Here is a 12,814-nt window from a genome sequence, read left to right as displayed (position 1 = left end):
ATGGGCTTTCTAGAATTGATGGTATACCCTTTATATTTGGCTATGAGGTCATTTTATGATGGGTTCCTAATCTTAGTTTTAAATAATTCAATTAGGAAAGAAGTAAATATAGGACATATCCTTCCCTAGTATAATTTTAAGAAATAAATGAATTCTACTCAGTCATATTTTGTTATTGTGGGTCATAATCTCATCTTCATAAACAAGGATTTATGAATTTAACTACTGCTATTAATATTGCTGAGAGTCAGACATCTAAATTCTCACTTCCAGAGATAGAAAAATGCATACCAGAATTACTCTAGTACTAAGACTGCAATCCCTCAAGGTAACGATATAGAATACTAAGTAGAATTAGGAAAATAAGTTACAGTATAAGACAAAGGCCAAGTCAATTATTTTTTCTTTTTAAAGAAAAGCAATGAAAACATGAACTATCTTTATTTTCTTTTTGAACTTTTATTATAAATATTTATCATATATAAGTATATATTAATATAAAATATATTACTCCAGTTAAAGAATAATAAAAATAAATGAACACCCATGTATCTATTACACAGATTAAGAAGCAAAATATTAGCAACATCTCTGAAGTACCCTATCCCACCCCTACACACTCCTTGTTTTCCAAAGTTTAAAGACCATGATTAAAATGTGTTTATCACTCCTTTGCTTCATCTTAGAGTCTTCCCAAAATGTATATATTCCTAAATAACATTGTTTCATTGGCAAATTATATACATATATAGGGATTGCTGCTGCTGCTAAGTCGATTCAGTCATGTCCGACTCTGTGCGACCCCATAGACGGCAGCCCACCAGGCTCCCCCGTCCCTGGGATTCTCCAGGCAAGAACACTGGAGTGGGTTGCCATTTCCTTCTCCAATGCATGAAAGTGAAAAGTGAAAGGGAAGTCGCTCAGTCATGTCCGACTCTTAGTGACCCCATGGACTGCAGCCCACCAGGCTCCTCCATTCATGGGATTTTCCAGGCAAGAGTACTGGAGTGGGGTGCCATTGCCTTCTCCATATATAGGGACTATACTGTAGGTATTCATCTATGACTCGCTTGTTTTGCTTAATGTGTTCTAGTAGTGTTGCTGCATATTGCTGTACTAATTATTTGTGGTATCTTTGAAAGAATATACTACAATTTATGTATATATTCTTCTGACTGAGCATTTGAGGTGTTTCTATTTTTGCTGTTCTGGATAATACTGCTTTGAACCATAACTCTCATGTGTTATTGGTAGGAATGTAAAATAGTACAATCACTTTGGAAGATATTTTTATGTTCTTTAAGTTAACCATACACTTAGCATGTGACCCAATAATTCTACTCCTAGGAATCTACAAGAGAGAAATAAAAACATATGTCCACACAAACACCTGTATACGAAGCTTCATGGCACTTGTAAAATTTATAATGGCCAAGGACTGAAAACAATGCAAACAACCAACAACTAGTGAATATATAAATAATTCCTGACATATCCACATAATGAAATACTACACAGCAACAAAAAGGAAGAATGTGCTGATACAAACAACAACATGGAAGAATCTCAAATGCTGTATGCCAAGGGAAAGCAGCCAGACTCAATTCACTACATACTAATATGATTCCATTTTATGTGAAATTCTAGAAAATGGAAAACAGTATTGATGGTGGGAGAAGGGTTCTCTTACAAAGGAGAATGAGGGACATCTTGGAGATGCTGGTAAGGTTTATATCTTGATTGTGGTGGTGGTTACACTGCTGTAAAAATTTGTCAAACCTCAACTTTACACTTAAAAGTGGCACATTTTATCATATGTAAATTATATCTCAATTAAGTTTATTTTTAACTAACACTACTATGAATATTCATGAACATATCTCCTAGTACGCAGTTACAGAAGTTTCTCTAGCATACACACTGAATGAATTGCCAGGTATTCAGTATGCTCATCTTGGATTTCACTAGAAAATGCCAAATCATTATACCAAGAAGTTGTACCAATTTGTCTTCCCACATGCAGTGTAGAAAGGTTCTCATTGACACGTATCTTGGCCAAAGCTTTTCAAGTTTTGACAATTTGGCGAATGTTAAATGGAATCTTATCATGGTTTAAAAGTTCCTACTTTTTCTATTTTTCTAGTAGATTATCATTTTCTTATTAATGTTTAGGGGTTTTTAAACTTTCCTCTTTGCAATTTTAAGAAGTTATTTGCATTTTTATCAAGATATCTTCTCATCATTTGTACCTTGTTTATTCGTTTTCTTTATGGTCTTTTAGTTAAAGGAAGCTCTTAATTTGAGTATTTTAAAATGATCATTTTCTTTACAAATTGTGCTTTGCATCTTGTTTAAGAAATCTTTCTCTTTTAAAAAGATTTTCATCCACATTTTCATCTAAAAGTTTTGAAGTTCTGCCTTTTATGTGTAAGTTCTTAATCTATCTGGAATTAAGACAGTATGGAGTAAGAAACCAAGTTAATTTTTTCCACATGTGATAATCGATTGTACTAGCAATTATTAAATAGTCTATCTTTTCCCCACTATCTGTAATGACATCTCTGCTGCTGCTAAGTCACTTCAGTCCTGTCCGACTCTGTGTGACCCCATAGACGGCAGCCCACCAGGCTTCCCCGTCCCTGGGATTCTCCAGGCAAGAACACTGGAGTGGGTTGCCATTTCCTTCTCCAACTCATAAAAGTGAAAAGTGAAAGTGAAGTCTGCACAGTCATGTCCGACTCTTTGCGACCCCATGGAATGCAGCCCACCAGGCTCCTCCATCCATGGGATTTTCCAGGCAAGAGTACTGGAGTGGGGTGCCATTGCCTTCTCTGAATGACATCTCTATAATCCATCAAATATCCACGTATGTATGTATGACTGTATTTCCGGGTTCCAAATTTTGTTCTTTTCTTGGCAAAGACATCTGACAGACTTAATTACTTTTGCTTTATAAAGCTTTTATGTGTGCTTAGTCCCTTCAGTTGTGTCCAACTCTTTGCGACCCCATGGACCCACCAGGCTCCTCTGTCCACGGGGATTCTCCAGGCAAGAATACTGGGAGTGGGTTGCCATTCCCTTCTCCAGGGGATCTTCCTGACCCAGGGATGGAATCCAGGTCTCCCACATTGCAGGTGGATTCTTTACCATCTGAGCCCCCAGGGAAATCTTTATTTCTCATAGGAAAAATCCCCTAACCTTGTTCATTTTCTTTGGGAATGTCTTAGTGATTCTTGATCCTTTGTTCTTTCCAATAAATTTTTAGAATCAGCTTATTAAGTTTGGTGAAAAACCCAGTTGTGATTCTGACTTGAATCTCAAAATCAATTGGAGAAGAAAGATATGATACTGAGTTACTCCTATCACTCTTTTCTTCCTTTCTTACTCTCTACTTTTATAGGTCTTCTTTGATATCTTCTAATAAAGTTTCCAAATTTTCACCATCAAGGTCCCATATGTCTTTTGCTAGATTTCCCCCAGGTACCTTAATTTTTGTTGCTATTGCCAACAGTATTTTTTAAGAAATATGTTTTCTGTTTGTTAGCGGTAGATGGATATACAATTGACTCTTGAATATAAATTTTATTTCTTATCACTTTGTAAACTTCCTTATTAATTTTAATTTTTCCTAGAAATCTTTTGAGTTTTCTATATAGATACGCTTTGTGCTTGCGCTCAGTTGCTAAGTCGTGTCTGTCTCTTTGTGACCCCATTGACTAGCCCCCCAGGCTTCTCTGTCCATGGGATTCTCCAGGCAAGAATACTGGAGTGGGTTGCCATTTCCTTCTCCAGGGGATCTTCCTGACTCAGGGATTGAACCTTGTCTCCTGCATTGGTAGGTGGATTCTTTACCACTGAGCCACTAGTGAAGACCATAAATATGTTAATTTACTGCAAATAATTACAACTTTATTCCTTGCTTTTCACTCCTTACACATTTTATTTCTTTTGCTTGTCTTACTGCACTGACTAGGACCTCCAGTACCATAATGAATAGAAGTGTTGAGAGTGGACATCCTTGTTTGCTCCTGATCTTAAGAAGAATACTTATGATGTTCATTACCGAGACTGATATATAATCATTTTTAGATATCCCATTTCACTTTAAGGACGTTCTTTTCTATTCCTAGTTTGCTGAGTTTTTAATTATAAAGACTGATGAATATATTAATTGAGTGCTCTTTCAACAAGTATTGAGATGATTATATAGGCTTTCTTCTTTAATCAGTTAATATAGTGCATTACATTATTAGATTTTCTAATGCTAACTCAATCTTGCATTCCAGGAATAAATCTAATTTGATCATTTTTATACATTGCTGCAATCAGATTCTTAATGTTTTGTTTAAAGGTTTTTAATCTATATTTAAAAATGGGATTGGCTGTAAAGTTTCCTTTTTTGTACTGTCTTTGTTAGGTTTGCATACTAAGATACACTAGCCTTAAAAAATAAATTGGAGGGGCTTCCCTGGTGGCTCAGTGGTAAAGAATCCATCTACCAATGCAGAAGACACAGGTTTAATCCCTGATTCAGGATGATCCCACATGCCTTGGAGCAACTAAGTCAGTGCACCACGCTATTAAGCCTGTGCTCTGGAGCCAGGGAGCCGCAACTACCAAACCCACATGCTGCAACCAGAGAAGCCTGAGTGCCCTAGAGTCCATGCTCCACAATGAGAAAGCAGCCTCAGTGAGAAGCCTGCGCACCACAAATAGAGAGTAGCCCCTGCTCGCCACAACTAGAAAGTCCAAGCAACAAAAGACCCAGCCCAGACAATAAATAAATAAATGTATAAAAAAAAAATAAACTGGAGAGCTTCCCTGGTGGCTCAGGGGCAAAGAATCCACCTACCAATGCAGGAGACATGGGTTCCATCCCTTGTCCAGGAGGATCCCACATGCCACGGAACAACTAAGCCCATGTGCCACAACTATTGAGCCTGTGCTCTAGAGCCTGGGAATGCCAACTACTGAAGCCCACCTGCGCTAGAGACTGTGCTCCACGACAAGAGACACCACCACAATGATCAGCCCACACACTGCAACCGGAGAGTAGCCCCCACTCGCTGCAACTAGAGAAAGCCTGTAGGCAGCAACAATGTCCCAGCACAGTCATAAATAAATAAATTTTTTTTAATTTTTAATAAATTGGAAAATGTTTCCCTTTTTGTATTTTTTCAAATGGTTTATAACAAATTATATTTATCTATTCAATTCATTTCTTGAAAGTTTGGCAGAACTTACGTATAAAAACATCTGAACCAAGTGATTTTTCAGGGAAAATTAAACCATTGGTCAATTTTCTTAATTATTCTACAATTCTTGGATTTTCCATTTCTTCCCAAGTGAGTTCTGATAAGTTATATTTTTCTAGAAATGTGTCTTTATGTTTTAAATTTATTGACTTACAGCTATTCTTAATAATCTCATTATAGTTTTAATTTCTATGTTTCTTTTTCATTACTAAGTTAGTTATTGTTCCTTCTCTTTTTTGATTATTCAGTTTTAGCAGGCAGAATAATGGCCTCCCTAAGATATCCACATCCTTATTCCCAGAACCTGTGAATATGTTACATGACATGGCAAAGAAGAATTGAGTCGAAAGATGGAATTCAAGTTGCTAATGAACTGTTCTTAAAATAGAGAAATTATCCTGGATTATCTGGGTAAGCATAATGTAATCATACATGTGATTCAGATGTGAGAAAAACTCAACAGGCCATCACTGGCTTTGAAGGTGGGAAGAAGCCACAAGCCAAGGAAAGCCGGCAGCTTTTAGGAGGTGGAAAAGACAAGAAAACAAAGGTATTCTTTCCTAGAGCCTCTGAGAAGAATGTAGCCCTACTAACACTTTTATTTTAGCCCAGTGAGACCTCTGCTGGATTTCTACTTACAGAACTCTAGATAATATATTTGTGCTGTTTGATGCTACTGTTTGTGGTTATTTGTACAGCAGCCATAAGAAACTGAAACATCAATCATTCCAGAAGTGTTTCCATTTAATTAGAATTTCTAAAGAACCAACTTTTGACTTTATTGATCCTTTCTTTCATATCGTTTAATTTCATTGACTTTTGCTCTTGTCTTAATTATTTCCTGCCTTCTACTTACCTTGGGTTTATCTCACTTTTCTTATATCAAAGAATTTAAAACTATAAACTTTCTTCTAAATACCTGCCATTTTTATCATATCCCGCACTACGGAATTTTCCACTGGGGGGAAAATAGCAGAAAAATGATTCAAGGTAAAGAGATGGATATCTTTTAAGTAAAAGATTCTGTGAAATAAATTTCAGAGGCTGTGCAGCCCTGAAGTTCAAGGTTTGTGGTGAAATTTTATGTTTCAAAAATGTAAGATGAAGGGGTCCCCTGATGGTGGTTAGGACTCTGCTTCCACTGCAGGTGGTTCAGCTTTTATCCCTGGTCAGGGAGCTAAGATCCCGTAAGCTGTGTGAAAGTGAAAGTGAAAGTCGCTCAGTCATGTCCGACTCTTTGCAACCCCATGGACTATACAGTCCCTGGAATTCTCCAGGCCAAAATACTGGAGTGGGTAGCCTTTCCCTTCTCCAGGGGATCTTCTCAACCCAAGGATCGAACCCAGGTCTCCTGCATTGCAGGCAGATTCTTTACTGCTGTGTAGTGTGGCCCCCCAAAAAGTAAGATGAGGGTAATCATGCCTGGCCTACCTAAATCAAGAGATGGTTGTGAGGGCCTGATGAGAAATGCTTCCTTTCAGAAAGCATTTTATTTGTATTTTCTTTATAATATTTTTTATTTACTTTATAATATGACTCAGAAATTTCACTTAGTCACAAATACTCATTGAATGCCTTCTAATGTGGCAGATACAAGATATTCAGAGAGAACATTTATCTACAAAGGCAAATGAATGAGACAAGTAGTTAGAAAGCTTCCCAAGCAAGGGTTGTTGGTATTGTAACCTAGCCTATGAGAGAATAAAGCCAGTTCTGCCCAAGCAGTGAAAAGCATTATTTTTTTTTGCCATTATATACGTCTAAGATACATATATATATGAATCCGTGTTCATTAGTAGCTATTTAAAAACTATAATGATTCAGAAAATTCAGCAAGAAATAAAATCTTACAACAAAGTAAATTTATCCATCTAGATTTATTCTTTCTTCCCAAAGATTTTCAAAATAGTCTCTCTTGAGAACAATACTTCACCATTAATGAGTTGAAGTATTTAATAAGCTAAAATAATTTATTATATGTAAAAAGTATTTGGTATATAATACCTGTATGCTGTGCTGTGCTAAGTCGCTTCAGTAGTGTCTGACTCTTTGTGATGCCATGGACTGTAGCCTGCCAGGCTCCTCTGTCCATGGGATTCTCCTGGCAAGAACACTGGAGTGGATTGCGATTCCCTCCTCCAGGGATAGTACCTGTTTAAAAACTAAGATCATGGCATCTGGTCCCATCACTTCATGGGAAGTAGATGGGGAAACAGTGGAAGCAGTATCAGACTTTATTTTGGGGGGCTCCAAAATCACTGCAGATGGTGATTGCGGTCATGAAATTAAAAGACGCTTACTCCTTGGAAGAAAAGTTATGACCAACCTAGACAGCATATTAAAAAGCAGAAACATTACTTTGCCAACAAAGGACCGTCTAGTCAAGGCTATGGTTTTTCCAGTGGTCATGTATGGATATGAGAGTTGGACTGTGAAGAAAGCTGAGCACTGAAGAATTGATGCTTTTGAACTGTGGTGTTGGAGAAGACTCTTGAGAGTCCCTTGGACTGCAAGGAGATCCAACCAGTCCATCCTAAAGGAGATGAGTCCTGGGTGTTCATTTGAAGGACTGATGCTGAAGCTGAAACTCCAATACTTTGGCCACCTCATGTGAAGAGTTGACTCATTGGAAAAGACTCTGATGCTGGGAGGGATTGAAGGCAGGAGGAAAAGGGGATGACAGAGGATGAGATGACTGGATGGCATCACTGACTCTATGGACATGGGTTTGAGTGGACTCCGGGAGTTGGTGGTGGACAGGGAGGTCTGGCATGATGCGATTCATGGGGTCACAAAGAGTCGGACACGACTGAGCGACTGAACTGAACTGAACTGATGTATGCATAAATATGTATTTTTTATCCTTTTTTTTAATGGTCATGATTATATTCCAAACCTGATTGGGTATTGCTGATTGAATGAGCAAACCGATAAAAAAATAAGGATATATTTTTTAAGGACTAGGATAACAATTTTTCAAAATAATTGCAGTTATCCTTGATTACACTGGTCTTTATAATAAAGACATAAAATATGAAAATATGCTCATATACTTCAGGGTTTATCCTGTCCTTTATAGGTATTTAAGTTTCTTTTATCCTTTGTTTTCTTCAATTCACTGCTCACTATACTGCCATTTCCATCAGGAAGTGTGAAATGGAAGGGAAGTGAAAGCTGATAAACATAGTATATGCGAGTTTGACTCCTAAAAGTAAGAGAAGAAGTCAAAACAACAAATAAAATTAGGTCTGTGGTGTTTTCATCTGTACTATTCCTGGTCCTCTTCACCACAATCTGGAATATACTCACATAACTCTATAATTTCTGGCTTCAAGAGTTTCTTTTTTTTTGTTGTTTGTTTCTTTCTTTTTTTTTCTTTTTTTATTTTTTTTATTTTTAAACTTTACATAATTGTATTAGTTTTGCCAAATATCAAAATGAATCCGCCACAGGTATACATGTGTTCCCCATCCTGAACCTTCCTCCCTCCTCCCTCCCCATACCATCCCTCTGGGTCATCCCAGTGCACTAGCCCCAAGCATCCAGTATCGTGCATCGAACCTGGACTGGCAACTCGTTTCTTACATGATATTTTACATGTTTCAATGCCATTCTCCCAAATCTTCCCACCCTCTCCCTCTCCCACAGAGTCCATAAGACTGTTCTATACATCAGTGTCTCTTTTGCTGTCTCGTACACCAGGTTATTGTTACCATCTTTCTAAATTTCATATATATGCGTTAGTATACTGTATTTATGTTTTTCCTTCTGGCTTACTTCACTCTGTATAATAGGCTCCAGTTTCATCCACCTCATTAGAACTGATTCAAATGTATTCTTTTTAATGGCTGAGTAATACTCCATTGTGTATATGTACCATAGCTTTCTTATCCATTCATCTGCTGATGGACATCTAGGTTGCTTCCATGTCCTGGCTATTATAAACAGTGCTGCAATGAACATTGGGGTACACGTGTCTCTTTCCCTTCTGGTTTCCTCAGTGTGTATGCCTAGCAGTGGGATTGCTGGGTCATAAGGCAGTTTCTGAGATGTCAGTATGAATACATTTTATTTGAAAATCAGTAACAATTCCTTCTTTTAGAAAGTGCTTTTAATGTAGCTAAGGAGAAATATTAATTGATCATTAGAACTCTGACAGTTGTTTTGTTTTGTGAATAAAAATGAAGAAACGCCCTCCCCCCGAGAGGACTGGAAGCAACTTTTACGTTCCCATTGTGTCTTTTATATTGCTATTTCCATTATTACAGTATTGTATTTAATTATTTATCAGTCAGTCCTTCCCCTGACTGAAAACTTTTTGAAGGAAGAATTGCCTTTCGTTTTTATAGCCTTGGGTTCCTAGTACTGTTAGACACTACTTGTAAGTGAAAGAACAAATAAATAAAAGATCACTGAGATTTATATGAGTTAACCAGAGCTCTGTTTCTCTTAAAGACTGTAAATCCACCCAAAGTGGGTTTATAAAATGTCTCTTGTTTGGAACAACCCAGTTTTCTTAATTTCAAGAAGCTCTGAATAAAAATATATCCACTCCCTTTTGTATCTCTGTTATCTAATGCAATATAAGAGTATGAACCCATTATATTAACTACTATGTCTTAGTGTAAGATGTCTTTCCAATAAACTGAAAGCTAGAATATGCTCTCTTGCCAGTGAATACCAATGCAGAGTTATTACAAGTCCCAAATATCATTAAAGAAGTTCCCCTTCCAAAGAAGTTAGACTAAATAGCTTACACTATGTAATTATAATAATTGAATATTCTGAGTAATGATTATTCAGAGACTCAGATACATTCTTGATGAAAAATGATCAAACAGAGTGCTCTATTTTTAACTTAGGTCTTCAGAGGGCTTATTATTTCGAAATCAAATCTATTAAACCTTGTGAATACATTATTCCTCATTAAGATTCCTTTTGAATTCATTTGACATGTTAAAGACAGTGTATCAGTACATAATTTATAAGTAAAAATCATTTTATAATATTTATCTTAGATATTAAAGTGAATAGAACATAAGAATGAAAAAGAGACACAAGTAACTGATAGGGAGAATAAGACTACAGGAGAACTCTCAAGGTAATTTTAGTACTTCTAGAGGCACCCCACTCCAGTACTCTAGTCTGGAAAATCCCACGGACGGAGGAGCCTGGTAGGCTGCAGTCCATGGGGTTGCAAAGAGTCCGACACGACTGAGCGACTTCCTTTCACTTTCACTTTCATGCATTGGAGAAGGAAATGGCAACCCACTCCAGTGTTCTTACCTGGAGAATCCCAGGGACGGGGGAGCCTGGTGGGCTGCCGTCTATGGGGTCACACAGAGTCGGGCACGACTGAAGCGACTTAGCAGCAGCAGCAGAACATTCTTATCTTACCATCTAAATAATCTTACTAAATAGCTTATTTTGCAAAATACTTTGGTTAACAAGTCAACTCATTTCATAAGGAGCTATTGTTGTGGTTAAAAATTGCCACCAAATAAAAAAGACAAAACAATTGTGCATCTTTAGTTTAATCAATATAGAACTGTATAAAATGAGTCTATATAAATTTGCTCCTGGTGATCCATAAGCCATTATAAGATATAAAGCATTATTATTGTACTATCATATGTGTAAAACATTTTGCCTAATCAACTTTTCACTTATGTGCAAAATTCCTGCTACCACAAAACGGTATCAGGACAAAATGGTGGTTTTCAAATAGTTTTGTTTTTTGGCCCCAAGGAGAGTTCCTTCAAAACAAAATTCTCAAATAAATCCATCACTCCAAAAAGAGTTGGAGAAAAGTTCGACATTGCTTTTGGACCAGGGAAAGAGACATGGCTATTTTAAGTTTTAGGAAGCAGTAAATGTAGTATTGAAAAGCTACTGTAAACAATTAGGAAACTGAGAGTACAAAGTTGTTATCAATGATGGTAGATTATTTGTCAATACATCTGCCCCCAAAAGAATAATTTTTAACATGCTTTTTTAACATGCTACTTGTCACAAAACACTAACCAGTCATTAACAGATCAATTAAAATATATGCTATGATTGCTTAATCTAAGCAACATAATGCCAGAAAACCAAGAGAAATTTCAAATTTTTAATTATTCACAAAATGTACATTCACAGTGTTTATTAAGCAAAGAAATTATCTGCTACTTCACATCATGTATATGCAATATTAAATAACCCTTGCAATATGACATTAAATGTAATTAACAACAGCATATTCATCAAGTCACTTAGTATATGTATATACAACAATAAATAATCATTGTAAAAAGTCATCAAATACAAGGTTTTCTCTGATTTTAATCAGTTCATATGATAACTTTTTAATGACCGAATACAGCATTTTCTTTTTAATTTTTCTTCTTATAAAATGCTAGGAAGCACAATTACCATTCAAACAATCATGATAATATATTTTCAAATCTTACTGACATATAAAAGTAGTTTAAATTTACATCTATTTCTTTTCCTACTCTAGGTCTCAGCAATATCACAATTTTCTGAAATATAAACAGAGATAATTTTACCCCATTATTCTCTAGTTACAAATATATACAGGTATATAGCCACTTAAATTTTTACCCATCTTATTTTAGCTGTATTTTGAAAAAACGTCTTTATACTTTTTTTTCAAAAAGTAACAGTGAGCAATTTGTGTGAAATAGTTGTAATGGAAAGGAATGCAAGCATTTTTAACATAGTAAATGTTACTTTATTTATAAAGTAATTCCAGGATGTGAAGGCATATTTAAAGCTGTTTTGAAGGAAACTTTCAAAGAGCAAAATCATATGGTGAAATTATTGTAAATTCAATGTTTGAAAATGAGACTACAGATTTTAAGTATTTCTTTTCATTTTTTTCATTTCATTATTGCATGCTACAATACCTAAGTACTGTAAGTAAGATTACTGTACCAGGTAACAGTCAACTAAAATTACAATCTCATTTTATTAGCTTTCCAGACATAGAACTTCAGCACTCACAGCACGTAGCCAAAAATAAGGCCTTTCCTGTAACCATTAACCAATATAATTTTAGAAAATTAAAAAAGGAAAAGTAAATTGTAATTACTCACCTTTTGGTGCCTGGAAATATTCTGGCAAAATTAAAATGAACATGATCATTATGGCCAAAAGTAATTTAAGGAGGGCTGTTTTTGTCATGTCTCTTCACATGGTACATGTGTTCCCATCAAGTATACCGATGGCATCATTCTTCCTGGTTTATGTTTCATCTCTGCAGCACTTGAAGTTTACGCAGTTTACCTCGTGCTCACTTCCTGTTGGGTAAGACTTTGTAAAAAGGAGACCTAGAACTGAGACTTCTTCATTTTGAGTCACTTTCCACTAAGAAGACTGTTTTGTAACAAGCACTTTCAAACTGTCTTCCAAATAAGAAAGAGTGAAGAAACAATGTAAGGAAGTAAAGGGGTTTGTCCTCATCTAAATCTGAAGCTATTTTCCTATGCTTACCCATCTGTGTGAGTAAATATAAACCCAAAATATACTCATCAAAAGTGAAATGATGAATGTCT

General features: G+C 36.0%; 1 protein-coding gene across 6 annotated transcripts in view; it reads right to left on the bottom strand.

The window, feature by feature from the left end:
* The window catches only part of TMEM156 (transmembrane protein 156), a 42,772-nt gene extending 30,293 nt beyond the window's left edge, over positions 1 to 12,479 (bottom strand). For all 6 annotated transcript variants that reach the window (XM_086406137.1, XM_086406138.1, XM_086406139.1 and 3 more), the window contains exon 1: positions 12,356 to 12,479. In XM_086406137.1, the coding sequence (XP_086262263.1) occupies positions 12,356 to 12,443 (88 nt within the window). In that variant the 5' untranslated portion in view covers positions 12,444 to 12,479. The remainder of the gene's footprint in view (positions 1 to 12,355) is intronic.
* Between the last annotated feature and the right edge of the window lie 335 nt (positions 12,480 to 12,814).

Source organism: Bos grunniens, chromosome 6, assembly GCF_055505025.1.
Source record: "Bos grunniens cultivar Pamir isolate PY7600 chromosome 6, Bosgru_T2T1.0, whole genome shotgun sequence".
Classification (NCBI taxonomy): Eukaryota; Metazoa; Chordata; class Mammalia; order Artiodactyla; family Bovidae; genus Bos; species Bos grunniens.
The sequence above is the reverse complement of the archived record's forward strand: the minus strand, read 5'-3'. Positions and strand labels throughout refer to the sequence as shown.